General features: G+C 37.4%; 1 protein-coding gene across 1 annotated transcript in view; it reads left to right on the top strand.

The window, feature by feature from the left end:
* Positions 1–15,010, top strand: part of slc4a10b (solute carrier family 4 member 10b) — a 63,053-nt gene extending 48,043 nt beyond the window's left edge. The window contains exons 22-33 of the mRNA XM_055151217.1: positions 983–1,228; positions 2,754–2,859; positions 5,124–5,285; positions 5,413–5,526; positions 7,037–7,198; positions 7,966–8,217; positions 8,295–8,363; positions 10,371–10,544; positions 10,713–10,832; positions 11,790–11,854; positions 11,939–12,040; positions 14,187–15,010. Of these exons, the coding sequence (XP_055007192.1) occupies positions 983–1,228; positions 2,754–2,859; positions 5,124–5,285; positions 5,413–5,526; positions 7,037–7,198; positions 7,966–8,217; positions 8,295–8,363; positions 10,371–10,544; positions 10,713–10,832; positions 11,790–11,854; positions 11,939–12,008 (1,540 nt within the window). The 3' untranslated portion in view covers positions 12,009–12,040; positions 14,187–15,010. The remainder of the gene's footprint in view (positions 1–982; positions 1,229–2,753; positions 2,860–5,123; positions 5,286–5,412; positions 5,527–7,036; positions 7,199–7,965; positions 8,218–8,294; positions 8,364–10,370; positions 10,545–10,712; positions 10,833–11,789; positions 11,855–11,938; positions 12,041–14,186) is intronic.
* The last annotated feature ends 1,967 nt before the right edge of the window (positions 15,011–16,977 follow it).

Raw genomic sequence — 16,977 nt, 5'->3', positions numbered from 1 at the left:
ATTTGACTTTATAGTTTTTGTAGGACCATTCTAATAACGTTTCTCTCTGCTCCTCTCTCGTCGATCTTCGTAATGGGTCCAAAGTTATTCCTCTTTTACCTTTTGTATTCCAATCATCCTAATTGTTCATGGTGGTGAGTTTATAAGCACTTTTCACAACTTTCAGAGGCCAAAGCGGAGGTTTTGCTGTCACAGTAAAGCTAACAACAACTACCATGCTAATGCACAGTTCCTGTTTCACTTCGTGGAAACCGTCTGACCTCTCAGCATTAGCATTTGTTCACTCAATGGTATGCGGGAACTTTTTTTATTTAAGTAATCGCTGCTATTTGGTCGTGACATATGTAATGCGCTGCTAATGGGGCTAATTGGTAAATTAAGCTTTTCCCAAATACCGTAGGAAGAAGGACAATAACGTTTTTCCCCTTGATAAAATTCACCACATTCTCTTTGTTTCGGCTTTAAATCCTCGATCTCAGGAATCGTTGCCAAGATCCCCACATTTTACTCTTTAATAATTTTCAGTCTGTGTGAAATACTTTTCCTTCTAGTAAAAGTAGTAGGTAGTTTAATACTTTTACTTAAGTTGATTTACTTAAAGGTGCACTGTGTAACATTTCTAGTGGAGGGTCTGCAACCTGCTTGTCTCCATGAAAATGTTATTGTTTCACAGTAGAGATTAAACCTATTTATCACAGGGGATACAAGCAGGTTACAGCACTACGCTACATTACAGTTCAGATCTATGGAGAGGGATCCCTAGTGTATATACAGAAGGACTTGGTGTATTTTTAGAAACACTTGCAATGAAAAAATGCTAGATGGATATGTTTAATGTCATACCATGGGACATTCCAGGCTCCGTGGAGACAAGTAGGTAACAGACCCTCAACCAGAATAGTTTTAGCGGTGTATCTTTAAGTTACAAAATTGAGTACCACTACATTTAACTCGCATTTCTTCCCTTCTATTTTCCCCACAGAGAGTACGGTTTGTCCTATCTATCCCTGAGAACCTGCATTGGCTTGTGGACGGCCTTCCTCTGCATCATCCTGGTTGCCACAGACGCCAGCTCCCTCGTGCGCTACATCACCAGGTTCACAGAGGAAGCCTTCGCCTCCCTCATCTGCATCATCTTCATCTACGAGGCCCTGGAGAAACTCATCCACCTCGGAGACCACTTCCCCTTTAACAAAAACAACAACCTGGACAAGCTCACAACGTACTCGTGAGTAGTGTCGTCACGAAAGTACAATTTGAAACTTGATTGTGGCCATATCTGTGTAATCCCTCAATCATCCAGGTAGGTTCCGTAGTGCAGTGTTTCCCAAACTTTTTTTCTGGGGACCCATATTTTAAAAGCCACAAACCTTCACATCACAAGACAATAGATTATTTGTAAATCACAAAATAAAGGTGGATTTGACCATTATTGAACATTAATGAGGATATTTTATTGTTGACTGAGTGATCGTGTCTCTCTGAACAATTAGTATTACTCAAGTTTTAAACAATGAAAAACAGTCATTGAAACAGCAATAAAAGGATCCATAAGTCGCCTATTTGGACATTAAATGTAGCCAATTTCTTTTTCTTTTCTACATTCAGTTGAACCAGCAATATTGGAACAAAATAGTCAATAAAATAATTACAAAAAGATTAGAAATTATGCAAAACATGTGTTAACATTTTGACATTTCTAATGAGATAGGTGGGTCTGTCTGCATTTTGGAGCGCGTTCCAGTCCGCGGTGCAGGAGGAGAGCACAACACGCATATCAGTGTCAGAACTGTATATTGCAGACCTACATGCAGATCGTGACAAGGCGACCCAAAATGTCACCCACCTGAGGGTCGCAATCCAGTCTTTGGGAAGCAATGCCGTAGCGGTCCATGGGTGTATACTAGTGTATGTGAGGAGCGATACTGTAAAGTTGAAGCCGGAACTTGCTAGCGCCCATTGTGAACTTTCAGACCTGAAACAAAAGCTGAACAACCAGACCTAGACCAAAGAGCTCCAAAAGACAGCACAGAGTCAAGTGCCTCTGGTCTCTGTCAGTGTGCCTGAATGTGAGGGTGCCTCCACCATGAGGATGGAGAAGGATCGAGAGACAGCTGGAGCCCCAAGCGACAAACTAAACTCTGAAACTAGAACCATCAAAACAACTCTGGTGAAAGAGAAAACAGCAGTGGGGGATCTCTGCACTGAGCTGCACTCCTCACAGGAGCAGATGTTCTGCCTGATCCAACACAAGAGCGCTGGAGAAAGCTCTGGAAGATGCTGCAGAAACTCATTATTGGCGTGAACTAGAGAGCACGCAAGGCTCCAGCCTATCAAAGCACAAACTGTATTAAACAATCACAGAGCTCATTATGGGTCTGCTCACTTTTTGCATAGAAATTTAGCCAGGACGTCCAGGACAAGCTCATTGGAGAAAATAATCAGAGAAAGTCATAAAATTTGAGAAGGGTTTCCCTAAAAGGATTTGTAAATGAATGAAGTTGATAATCTTTCAAGTCAAGCTTTTTCTATTTTATTTATCAAATATTATTGTAAGGACTTGTTTAATTTAATTAATTTACTTTAATTTACTTGTTTAATTTTAGTTAATTTAACGTGGCACTCAAGGTCCTCTGTATACTAGACCTTTGAAGAGGGTAAATCCATGACAGATGTGTGATGGTTCCATATACAGTATATACAGTTCAGTCTATGGATGGTTCATTGATCCAGATGGTGGGGTGTGTCCACAGATGTTCCTGTGTGGAGCCGACTGACCCGTCCAACGGCACCCTCAAGTACTGGGAGCTCAACAACATCACAGCGTCAGAAATCTACTGGGAGGCTCTGGAGGTCAAGGTACATCACATAATTTAACACAATCTGATCAGAATGAGCTGGTTTAGATGGAGCTACAACAGGTGAGCTGATTTAAACAAGTCTCTCACACGTTTAATTCTAGTCACATCTACTAGAACTTTTCACTCACTTTTGCTGACTAAAAGTACTGATATTTTAATCTATGCTAAAAACAAAAAATAAATAAATAATAAAAATAAATTAATGAAAAGGAACGAGTGGAGACTAGATCCAATTTCCACTTTTCAATCCCAGATCCCCAAACCAGACCATAAACAATCTCGATGTCCAAGGAACGAGTCTGTACATGTCCCAGGAAGTAATGCAATACAATTCCTCATAGTGCAAATACATTTCCAACACTGGTCTGTTCAGTAGAAGAAGAATACATCAACTTTTAGACCTTCAGCTTTACTATATTTTTATATAACTTTTCATTAATTTGACTTTGTAGAACCATTCTAATAACGTTTCTCTCTCCCCCTCTCTCATCCATCTCAGTAATAGGTCCAAAGTTATTCCTCTTTTACCTTTTGTATACGAGAAAACACAATGATGTCACGTCAGCCATTTTGGTAGGCAGAAAGCATTCGTATCAACAAGTCAACATCAACATTGTTAACAGTTTTTGATCCTCAGCATTCAGTGACTTAGAGTAAGACGATGAAGTCATGTCAAAACATTTAAATGCTAAATCTACTTCAAAATAAGACGAGTTATTTCATGACAGACATACGCAACACAACTGTCAACACAAACGAGTGGCCCCACTGACTTTTTGCCATCCAGCCACTGCGCATGTGCAGAAAAGCCGGCTATAAACAAAAACAATTTTTTCTCTTATTCTAAGCACCCTAATTGTTCATGGTGTTGAGTTTATAAGCACTTTTCACAACATTCAGAACTTCCAGACCAGAGCAGAGGTTTTGCTGTCACAGTAAAGCTAACAACAACTAGCATGCTAATGCACAGTTCCTGATTATTGGACAATAAAACACTTCATAGTTAGATGCACACAGCAAGCAGCAGACTTATTTTGACCTCAAGAGTTTATACAATATATCTGTACTGGAGTAAAAGAAGCTTTGCTCAAATGCTTGGAAAAAATGGGTGCAGAGCCTTTAATGTGGTCACATAGTATAAATTTTTGGTATTGATTACAAGAATATATTGACTCTAACTGTTAAAAGTTGTAGTTCTTACTAGCAATAACTCACTATAAAGAATTCCCTAAAAGTAACTCTCATTATCTCTTAATGGTCCTTTATTTTACTAAATGGATTCTTGTGAGCTTTAAACTCTGGTATAATGCTTTTTCCTCCAAAAACACATAACTTTGAGTTGTGTTTTGTTTCATTCACACATGTCTGAGTGAAGCTGGTTTGTTATCCAAATCCAAATCCACTTTATTTCAATAGTGCAGTTTACAGACAAAGAAGTTTTCAAAGTGCTGCGCAGAGATCATAAAATGAAGACAAAAAAAAGGTAAATTGCTAAAATTCAGTCATACCAGTCCTAAAACAATAAAACCAGTAAAATCAAAATAAAAGCAAAAAACATAAAAATCATAAAATAGCAATAAATAAGTAAAATAAATAAAATAAAAAAAGACACAGAAGACCACACAACTGACTCAGTGTTAAAAGCCACAGAATAAAAGTGGGTTTTAAGATTTTAAATGACTTAAAACACTCCACTGTTTTAATCTTTTTACATCTCTAAAGCTCATAATGCTCTGTTCCACCTTGTGATGTCATGTAGTGGTAGTTAACCACTACATTTTACCTTTAGTTCAGTAGAGATTGGCAATTCCAGGGCTGAAATCATTGAAATGATTCTAGTGATGGTGTATGGAGTTTACAAATGCAGTGGCGCACTTCTTGTATTAGTGTTTTTGTTGCCTAAATGTGCAGGGTTTGTGTGTTAAATGTGTGAATGAAACAAAACAAAACTCCAGGTTTGTCTGAGATGAGGAAACAACATTATTACAACAACATGGATCAACCCTTTAAATTTGCATTCTCAAGAGTGGTTCGGTATCACATTATTTTTGTGTATTGCTACGCTCTTTTTTTAAAATCTTAATCCAACAAACACGAAATCAGTTACTTTACAACAGCTACACACTCCAACCGCAAATGCCACGCTTCACAGATCAGATGGAGCAGTGAGACTGAGATTAAAGAGTAGACAGGATTATACAGGATTACACAACAAATTTTTTCACAAGTTTTGGATTATTTGAGCTTGGTGTGTGTGTCCAGAGCTGCCTCAAACACAGAGGCGAGTTTGTGGGCAGCGCGTGTGGACCCCACGGACCCTACGTGCCAGATGTCCTCTTCTGGTGCGTGGTCCTCTTCTTCTCCACTGTCTTCATGTCCTCCTTCCTCAAAGAGTTCAAGTTCAGCAACTACTTTCCCACCAAGGTACTTACTGTCAACAAGTGAACAGCGTTTGTCAGTGTTCCTGTGTTCCTCCATGTGTTTCTACAATCATGGTAACGTGGCAACCTCTAGTGGTCAAAATGAGTACTGCGCTTTGATTTCATTCTAGGTGAGATCCATCATCAGTGATTTTGCAGTGTTCATCACCATCATGACCATGGTCCTGATCGACTACGCTCTGGGGGTGCCCTCTCCTAAACTAAAAGTACCAAGTGTATTCAAGGTGAGATACTGTAAAACAAAACTTAAAGGTTAAAAGTTTGAGAACACCCTCATTTTTCCAGTTATTTATTGCAATTCAATTCATGCAAGTCCAATGAAGAGCTTGAAATGGTACAAAGGTAAATACTGAACAGCCAGAGGTTAAAAAAAAAGATAAAAGATACAAAACACAAGTCCAAGATCTGCCAAAACTACCTCAGGAAAAAAGAACAAGATGGTAAAACTTGAAAACATGGAGTGTCCAGCACAGTCTCCAGATTTAACCCCATCAAGCTGGTTTTGGGATGAACTAGACAGAAGAGTGAATGCCAAGAAACCTACAAGTGTCACACATTTATGGGAAATTCTGCAACAGACTTGGGAAAAACTTTCTGACGAATATTTGATTTCTATTGTAAAAAGAACAAGCCACGAGTGTGTTCAGCTGTTATATCTGCCAAAGGTGGACACTTTCATGAATCAAAAGTTTAGAATACGTTTTGGTCAACAGTAAACAGTAAAAAACTGGAAAAAGTGTGGTGTTCTAAAACTTTTGACCGGTAGTGTAACTTTTCTTGCTTTCTTGTTTCCGTGGGGATGTTATTGCTTGCCTGGATTGTTCTTCACTATTGAAATATATCTGTCTAGACAAGTAGATGACAGTACAGATCAGATATATGGAGAGGCAACCCTGCTCACAGTATTTATGTATGTTTCCATTGTATTTATTTATTTATTTAGTTAGTTAGTTAGTTATTTTTGTAATAAAATACTGGGAATAAATGCAAGGTAGGTAAGATCCATTTTAGAGACAAGCATTAGAAAAGTCATATAATGCACCTTTATAAAGCAAAACAAAAACTTGAACTGAATTAATTGTTTTTCTTATTATTAGCATATGTACTATGTTTAATTACTTACAGCAGTGTTTCACAAACTTTTTTTCTGGGGAACCATATTTTCCATAAATATAAGCCATAAAGTCACAAACCTTTGCAACCCAAGTCAATAGACATTATATCTAAATCACAAAATAAAAGTGGATTTAACCATTATTGGACATTAATGAGGATATTTTATTGTTGACTGAACAATTAGTATTACTCAAATTTTAAACAATGAAAATCAGTAATTGATCCAGCAATAAAAGGATCCATAAGTATCCTGAAGTGCACTGACCTTTGCTGATTTATCACCCTTCTTTTGGGACAATCAAGCAAGCATTTCTCAACTTTAGCTGCAGGAATACTCGTTCAGGGCAGGCAGGCAGGATTCTCCGAGTCACTAGTTCTCTCGTGTCAGAACTGTATATTTCAGACCAACATGCAGATCGTGACAAGGTGACCCCAAAAAAAATCTCTTGAGACCCACCTGAAGGTCATGACCCAGTCTTTAGGAAACAATGACTTACAGTATAATGTATTTGTGTTGTCTCTCACCACACATATGACAAATATTTTTTCAGCCCAGTAAAGTCAACAACTTTCTTATTATCTTATTATCTTGTCTTATGTTATTTGTGTATTTTCCAGCCCACCAGAGATGATCGAGGCTGGTTCATAAACCCCATTGGGCCTAACCCCTGGTGGACAGCTGTGGTCACTCTGATCCCCGCTCTGCTCTGCACCATCCTCATCTTCATGGACCAGCAGATCACCGCAGTCATCATCAACAGGAAGGAGCACAAACTCAAGGTACTGGGGATGGGACAAGATCTCGTGCCACAAGCTCTCAATATAACACCTTGCCAAGGTCGAGTCATCATGGTGTTTGTTTGAAATGATATAGAAGAGGTTTGGATTTCCTGTTTAGTGTTAGTTTATCAGGATCGTGCGGCAACGCTTACACAGTTAAACAGTTTGACACACAAGTCATTTTGCAGTATAGTATGTACAGTGTGAATAAATACACAAAATACCACAACAAAAAGAAGGAGGCGAGAGGTTGGATTTTAAAAATAAAATATATTTATGAATTAATCACCAACAAAACATACACTGTTACTGCCTTTTGCCTTTGCATGACTCCTTATTTTTGGCTCATGATATAAAGGCAGAGAACAGTAACTGACAAATAATGGTCAAAGGTCAATTTTGAGATCAGTATTTTTCACAATATTTATTCACATGATAAAGGTTGTCTCAAAAACAAACAAAAATGACATTAACACATTTTTGACCAAACATGATGTTACGGCGTTCTGCCTTTGTAGGGCAGTGTACCTTCCTCTTACACTTTTTCCTTGCCTTACCCTGAAAGAAAACATTGTCCAAGAGCTAAATAAAATATATTTAAGTGGTGTTTCGTAGATATAAACAAGTAGATACAGTAAAAAACTAGCCAACAATGAAAACATGTCAAAATATGTCATTGAAGGATAGATTTTTGATTGGGACACCTTGAATTTTAATAAAAATGAAACAAATAGTCTTATAAAATGTTGTGTTATATTCCATTTCAGAAAGGCTGCGGGTACCACCTGGACCTGCTGATGGTCGGCGTGATGCTGGGCGTGTGCTCTCTGATGGGGCTGCCCTGGTTCGTAGCGGCCACGGTCTTGTCCATCACCCACGTCAACAGTCTGAAGCTGGAGTCGGAGTGTTCGGCCCCCGGGGAACAGCCCAAGTTTCTGGGCATCAGAGAACAGCGCATCACCGGCCTCATGATCTTTGTGCTCATGGGCTGCTCCGTCTTCATGACCTCCGTGCTCAAGGTCTGGGTCTGGGTTTTTTAATGTTTAATATGGTTTGACTGCTAATGTTTACTGATAAAGCCTGTTCTGTGTTTCAGTTCATCCCTATGCCGGTGCTGTATGGAGTATTTCTATACATGGGAGCGTCTTCTCTTAGAGGCATCCAGGTACTGTACTTTACTTTTATTTTATTGCATTCTATTTTTTATTAAATTATTATTATTTTTTTTAAGAAATGTATTCAACCAAAACAAACTTTTGACAAATTGAATTTCTTTTTTCTTTTTATTGTCATTATCATTATTGTTATTATTATGTTATTTATTTTATTATGATTTTTTAATCATTTATTTTATGTATTTATTTATTTATTTATTTTTTTTTCATGTGTTTTTTGTGTGTGGGAAAAAAAAAGAACTGGAACTAAGAACTATACTGTGACTTATGTGGACAAAAAAAAGCACTTTAAAACTGAAAAAAAATTTTTTTTTATAATAATAAATTTTTTTTTGCCATATTTTATTTTTATACTTTTATTTGTGTTTTTATGTGTTCTTTTTTATTCTATTTTCTTATTTTATTCCCATGATAAAGAGCACAAACATATTCATACATGACAGGGGGTTCTTTGTCATTTAACTAATCGCTGCTATTTGGTCGTGACATATGTAATGTGTCGCGAATGGGGTTAACTGGTATATTAAGCTTTTCCCAAATCCCGTAGGAAGAAGGGCAATAACGTCTTTCCCCTTGATAAAATTCACCAAACATTCTCTTTGTTCCGGCTTTCAATCCTCGATCTCGGAAATCGTTGCCAACACAGAATGTATGGCTCTTTGCTGATTGGCTGGTGCCCGAACTCACACTTCCGGGGTTTTTGCGAACCGTCTAGTGTATTCCAATTCCTGACCTAGTCGCTGGAGAGAAATTAAATTGAGTGGAGGCACTAGGTGGCGCCAGCCTGGCTACGCCTCAACCTCCTCTCCTGCCAACCACAGCTTATCTCAACCACGCCTTCAATTACCCAGAAGCCCTATTTACACGGCCATCCTGACAACACCGTCACTGTCAGCTCTCTCGTCCATCCTTCAGCCCATAGATGTCATCTTTAAGGGGGAGGGGTGTGTTCCGAATCAGCTGGGTGACCATTTTGGATTGGAGATGAAGCCCCCACCCCCAGAGTCTCCCCCCAGCCATTGCATCTATCCACCATCAATAAATATCTTTATCGTATTCCGTTGTTGCAGCGTGGTCCTTGGTAGTGGAGTTATTTTTTAATCATAAATGTAATCTTAACATTCTCAAACACACCAGCATGTTTCCAAAAATATAACCTCTAGCCGTTACAAAGAGGTAGTATGCCTTTAAGAAGTGCAGTATTGGTAGTATTTCCTCCTTGGTGCACACAGGCTGAATGAGCCTGAAGAGGGAGGCTTCCACATCGTCTGGTGCCCACACAAAGTGTTAATTGGCCTCCAGTGTGTTCCAGCGTTTAGCAGAACACCTGATTGTTATTTAATTGCTTCTTGCTTGCTTCTTGTTTTTACCCTATTTGGAAGGCCAATCTTTAATGATTTCGAAGTGAACCTTCAGCATGAAAAAATATTATTATATATATTTCCTGAGGTGTAAATATACTGAACCGCTAAGTTATCACTGCATCAATCAAAATGTTCTGTCCATATTTAGTTTGGGATTTTTAAAGGTGCATTACGCAGCTTTTCTATTGTGGTGTTTGTTTCTTTCTATTTCTTTCCATTATTGCTCTGTTTGGAATGGTTCACAGCATTGCGTTAGTCTTATCCTGCAGGTGTTTTAATTGCAAATAAATAAATAAATAAATAATGCACTGACCTTTTCACAGATCTTCACACAAACGTTGATATCTTGACAAGCCTCTAGAAAACTGACATGCTGCACCTTTAGGCTGTTTTTCCCTGTAACTTGACATCAATGAATCAACCAGTTTATCTCAATAACTATAATTTATTCATTCTCAACAAATTAAATAAGTAGACTTTAATATCATACATTATAATACCAAAAAGTAGTATTGCTTTTTTGTATTAACGGCCAATTTTCAAATAATCAGTACAGTTCTTCAATCATGACGTTGCCTTTACATGTAGATGTATTTTATGTTTTTATTTAGTTATTTGTTTTATTTTCTCCAGTTTTTTGACCGCCTGACCCTGTTCGGGATGCCAGCCAAGCACCAGCCTGACTTCATTTATCTTCGCCACGTTCCCCTGAGGAAAGTTCACCTCTTCACCATCATCCAACTGAGCTGCCTGGTCCTGCTGTGGACCATCAAGACCTCCAGAGCCGCCATCGTGTTTCCCATGATGGTAACAAAACTCTTCATCAACATCACTGCACGGGTTCAGATGACGTCACAATATCCTATAGACCAATTATAAAATTTTACATACACGTTTTGATTTTTTTTGTTCACAAACCTTTAAAGGGTGTCCATGTTTTTTGTCTCATGTGTGTAATCTCTTTTGATTTGTTAGGTTTTAGCGTTGGTGTTTATCAGGAAGTTAATGGACTGCATCTTTACCAAGAGAGAGCTGAGCTGGCTGGACGACCTCATGCCAGAGAGCAAGAAGAAAAAGCTGGAAGATGCAGACGAGGTAAAACGTCTTGAATGTTCCTTCGCGGAGGAACACGTCTCCGCGGAGTGCACACAGCTCCTCAATGTTTAATGCTTATGTATAGTGATGTTAGTGATAATTATACGTTTATAGTGATGATATTGTAAAGTACCTACCAAGTTTTACATTTGGCCATATGTTATTTGAATTAAAGGGACAGTCCAGAATTTTGGACATAGGACCTCATTTCTTAGGCAGCCTGCCACTAAAAACAGTCACTCCACAAAGCAACCAAAAGAAAACAATTATTACACCAGACCATTGATGTAAATGTCTGTGTCAATAGAATAATTTTAGAAGTAAAACCAACCTTGCATTCGACTAAACCCAGGACTGACCCAGGACTCATCCAGGACTAAACAAGGACCAAACCCAGGACTAAACAAGGACAAAAGACAGGACTTAACCAGGACTAAATCCAAGACTTACCCAGGACCAACCCAGGACTAAACGAGAACTAAAGAAGGATGAAAATTTGACTAAACCAGCCAACAAACCCCCAAATCCCCAAAATTTTAGTTAAGTTTAGTGTAGTTTTATTGTGTTTATCCATGTGTGTGTTAGTCAGCAAACAAAAATAAAAAAAGTTAGATAAGGTCAAAAAAAAAAAAAAAGGATTTATGTCTGAGTAACAGCAGCGAGTTGTACTGCAAGGTTAGTTTTATTTCAAACTATTTCAAACATTATTCTATACACACGTCAACAGTCTGGCATATTAATAGATTTACTTAAGGTGTTTCGTGGAGTGGATAAGATCTCTGCAAATACAAGGACTGGATGGAATATTTAAAAAAGTGTCTCCACACGTCTCCAACACTCTGGCTCACTAGGAAATGAGGTCCTATGTCCAAAATTCTGGACTATCCCTTTAATAGCCCACAAACATATTAAGTTGTTTACTTAGAATTTACTTTAAATTTTGTGTTTATGCAGGAGGAAGAGGAACAGAGCATTTTGGCAGAAGAAGATGGAGTTGTACAAGTACCTTTAGACGGCTACAAGTGAGCCCTGACTGCATTTCTTACTGATTCTTGTCCTTCTTTGTATATTGAGACGCTTAAAACGTTGTATTTCTCTCCAAACAGAGGAATCCCTGTCATCAACATCACAGACGAGATGTCCAAAGGCTCCTTCGGAAACACGTGGAACAGCTAAGAACAGATGCTTTAAAGTCTCAATATTATATGGTAAGACTTTTTATGTGGATAACACTGTGCCTAATATAAAGTGTTGTATATTTCACAGAGAATATGCCTTTTAAACCCCTTAAAATATTATTAATTTATTCCACATTGTCAATCAAGTGACTTAAATCAAGCTATTTAAGTTATATTTGAAAGCTATAGTCCTCATATTTTAGTCAAATCAACCATTCTGAGATGCATCTGTACACAAAACACACAAATAGGAAATAATACCTCATCAAAAACATCAAAAACATGCTCAGAGTTGTGTTTTGTTTTATTTACAAACGGTTGAGTAATCCTTTATTATTAGTCTGCATCTCCAAAGCTCTGTTCCAGCTTGTGATGTCATGTTGTGGTAGTTTTGAAGTTAACAATTCAATTTAAGAGACACTACGCCTAACATAATTTGTGCAGTAAAGTTCTAAAGTTTTATTAAGAAGAATTATACAATTTTCCATGTGGTGAGGCTGCTACATGCTTGTTTCCATGGAGATATTATTGTTTTGCCTGGAATGCTTCTTTTTATTATTTATTTATTTATATTTTTATTAAGGACAACAGAATATAACAATTAACAAAATACAATAATCAGCATAAAAACAAAACATAAAGCAACACACACAACAAATACAAAACACCAAACAAACAAACAAACAAAAAAACAAACAAACACAAATTTGGTTAACAAATAAAACAAAAGTAGCTAAAATTGAAATTTCGTCTCTCTCTGTCTCTCTCTCGCTGTTTTTCTCTCCCATTTTTAAATAAACATTTTTAGTCACTATACTTAAACTAATATTTTTTCTCCATCATCATTTCCTTTCATCATCTTTTACTTTGCCTGGAATGTTCCACTGCATGGCATTAAACGTACCTGGCATGTTTACACTGTATGTTCATTAATATACATTGTCCCTTTAAATAACTCTAAATCTATAATAGAGAGAAGCATTTCAGCAATAAAATCACCTGTAATTAAGAAAATGCATACCGTGGAACCTTCGAGGCAAAGCAATAACATCTCCATGGTAACAAGCAGGTTAAGTCCTCCCCCACCAAGAGATATAGTGTACTTTAAACATTCATCTAATTTTGAAATTTCTACCAAAAAAGTGTTCAAACTTTTCATGTAGGAATAATGTTTGATAAATAACAAGAGGAGACAGATTGTGTGAGAGTTTGTTTCACATCCCTCAACAGTTTTCACAGTGAATCATTCTTACATCTATTTTGACGCAGACTCTACTTCAGATGGTCACATTTGTTCAAGATACGGCCACAATAAGTTTTAAGTTTCTATCATCAGTCACTCCATAGCACTGAATCAGAGGTGGTTAGAGTTGTCAAAAATGTCCTCAAGTAAAATAAAAAATACTCAAATAGAGGTACAGTTTATCTCTTTTGAGCTTTAAGTCATGTTAGAATGTTTTTACTTCACCAAAACAGACCTGGAGTTGTGTTTTGTTTCATTCACACATGTTTAACACACAAATCCTGCTTATTTAGGCTGATTTCTTCTCTTAAGCAGAAAACAACCTGTTCCACCTTGTGATGTCATGTGGTAACACAGGAAGTGCTCCACTGTGTTTTTAAACTCCATACACCTTCACTAGAATCATTTGGATCATTTCAGCCCTAGAATTGACAATCTCTACTAAACTTAAGGTAAAAGGAGCTGCTAACTTGAAAACTACCACTTCATGACATCACAAGGTGAAGATGTAGACCGGGGGTGTCAAACTCAAATTCCCTTCTTTCGATATAAGTAACGTTAAACCTTTTCTTATTAAAACAAATGTTTAATAATAGTTTTGCTTAAACACTGAATCAATAACAAGTATAATACAAAATAATAACAAAATTTTGAATAATGTCTCTATGGTCTGTCTGTAGCCGGCCGAGCTCTAATACATATTTGATATGATCTCGCTGGCCAAATATAATTATATTGTTGGTCGAATTTGGTCCCCGGGCCTGAGTTTGACATGTCTGATGTAGATTACTCAAACACGTGTGAATGAAACAAAACACAATTCCAGGTCTATTTTTGATGAGTTAACAGCATTATAACATGACCTAAAGTTCACAAGAGGCAATTTTGTGTAAGATAAGATGTTTAAAATCTCTCTCTCCTCTTTCTCCGCAGTTTTCCTGACAGCTCCTGCGTACGACCAGACAGAGCACAGTGTTTGTATGTGAAGTCTAAACGTGGTTCTGCGTATGTCCCTGTACAGGTCCTGTGTTGATGTGGGTTTAAACTTCACACTTTTTCAATAATTTCCAGAAAACTTGTGTTAAATTAAACTAGCAAAATGAACAAACTGTCTCCCTTAAAGGTGCACTGTGTAACTTTTCTGGTGGAGGATCCATCAAATGCTTATTGCTTTGTTTGGAATGTTTCATAGTATGGAAATGAGCCTTTTTATCTTCATGGAGACTAAACCAGACCAAGTTACAGGTCAGATCTGTGGAGAGACAAAACCGCTGAAAAGCATTTTTGAACTATAAAACCACCTCTAATTTAATAAATGTCAGGTAGAGCTGTTTAATGTCATACTGTGGAACATTCCAGGCAGAGCAAATGCGATGGACCTCCAACCAAAAAGTGACATAGAGCACCTTTAAGCTACAGCCACGCACATTTTTATTTATTTATTTATTTTATGTAAATGTCTTGAAGTACTTGACAATATTGCACAAATCTACATACATATTTTTACTTTTCACATGTAGTGTTTTAAAACGTGTGATTGTAAAGTATGACTGAAAGGAGCACTTTAGGTGTGAACTGGACGACACTAAACCAGATGAACCAAAAGCATTACGTTAAAGTATTTGTATAGATATTATCAAATGAGCGTAATCACAGCTTTACACGCAATAATACGACCCGTGCTATCTTCCCTGATGTTGTATTTTGTATTACGTAAATTTAAAGTATTTATTATATTTATGTTAAGTGTATAATGTATGGTGACTATTTCCATCATGTAAAAAATGCAATAAATACCAGTATGTTCAAGATAACACCTATGTTTTATATTTCACAGAGAATATGCTTTTTTAATCCCTTGAAATGTCAGTAATTTATTCAGTTTTGTCAATCATGTGAATTATCGAGTTCCTACATTTGAAAGCGAAAATATTCCTCAGAATTTAGTCAAATAAAACATTGAGATTAACCAAGGCTGGTACATAAAATCCTCAAAAACACATCTGGACTTGTGTTGTTTCGTTCACACATGTTTGAGTAATACTTTATTATTACTCTGTCTACATCTGCAAAGCTCAAAATGCTCTGTTCCACCTTGTGATGTCATGTAGAGGTAGTTTTCAAGTTAACAGCTACATTTTACTTTTTGGTTTTGTAAAGATCGGCAACTCCAGGGCTGCAGTGATCCAAATAATTCTAGTGGAGCACTTCCACATGACATCACAAGGTGGAACAGAGCGTTTTCTATTTAGAGAGAAGAACTCAGCCTAAATATGCAGAGTTTGTGTGTTAAATGTGTGAAGGAAACAAAACACAACTCCAGGTAAGGCTGCGCAATGAACTGAATTTTGATCGTGGTTTCGATTTGTGTTTCAAACGATCTTCACACTCAAGTTGAAACGATAAAGCTTAAAACTGATTATTTTGGGATATTTTTTATATACACTACTGGTCAAATGTTTTAGAACACCACACTTTTACCATTTTTTTTTTACCATTTACTGTTGACCAAAACATATTCTAAACTGTTTGATTCATGAAAGTGTCCACCTTTGGCAGATATAACAGCTGAACACACTCATGGCTCGTTCTTTTTACGATAGAAATCAAATATTCTTCAGAAAGTTCTTCCCGAGTCTGTTGCAGAAGTTCCCATAAATGTGTGACACTTGTAGGTTTTTTTGGTTTTCACTCTTCTCTCCAGTTCAGTCCAAAATCAGATCAATGGGGTTTAAGTCTGGAGACTGTGCTGGACACTCCATGTTTTCCATCTTGTTCTTTTTTCCTGAGGTAGTTTTGGCAAAGCTTGGACTTGTGTTTTGTATCTTTTATCTTTTTTTTTAACCTCTCGCTGCTCAGTATTTACCTTTGTGCCATTTCAAGCTCTTCATTGGACTTGGACGACTTAAATTGCAATAAATACCTGGAAAAATTAGGGTGTTCTAAAACTTTTGACCAGTAATGCAAATAAGTATATTTAGAACAGCAGGATATTTTGGATACATTTATGTTCTTCTATGCCTTATTTCATGTTCAAAGTATGTTTTATTAATCACAAAACTGCTCTAAGGTACATATTTGTTGCCTATATTTATCTTCAGTTTCAAAGTTTTGCATAAATTATCAATAACAAAGTGTTTTATTTCTTTTTTAGAGAGAGAAATGTTGAATAAATGCATTGTGTAACTAAAAAATAATCGTTTGAATAATCGTGATACAGATTTTTTCCTTAATCGAGCAGCCCTAACTCCAGGTCTGTTTGTGATGAGGAAACATTAAAACATAGGTCAGAAAATAGCGCAATATAGGCTCTTTAAACTATACGTTCAATGTAATAGCTCTGACCCAGCACACGAAATCAAATACATTTAATTCAACTCCCAGACCTCTCTCTTTCCATACCACCTACTTGTATTTCCTCCCTTCTTCTTCCTGAGCAGATGGTTTGATGTGCACTGACAGCTGAGAGAGGTGCCACATCCCCGAGCATGTCAGCCACAGACCCTGGTGAATTATCATTTTGTCTGGATGCCAGGAGGGATGAGCCAGAGACCGCCGACCCGACTACGAGCTCCCGTCTCTGGGTTCTCCGATCAGCCAACTCCCCCGTCTTTCATTAAGCCTAACCCTGCCTTGGCCGCCTGTCAACATGGGCAGTTCCGATCCGCTCTCGTTTCTGACAGGTGACGCGAATCGTGCTGTCACCTGCAAGCAAACCCTCCGC

This window comes from Boleophthalmus pectinirostris, unplaced genomic scaffold (assembly GCF_026225935.1).
Source record: "Boleophthalmus pectinirostris isolate CB_2022bp ecotype Guang Dong unplaced genomic scaffold, ASM2622593v1 HiC_scaffold_1, whole genome shotgun sequence".
In the NCBI taxonomy this organism is placed as follows: domain Eukaryota; kingdom Metazoa; phylum Chordata; class Actinopteri; order Gobiiformes; family Gobiidae; genus Boleophthalmus; species Boleophthalmus pectinirostris.
Note: the sequence above shows the minus strand (reverse complement) of the source record. Positions and strands in the feature narration are given on the sequence as shown.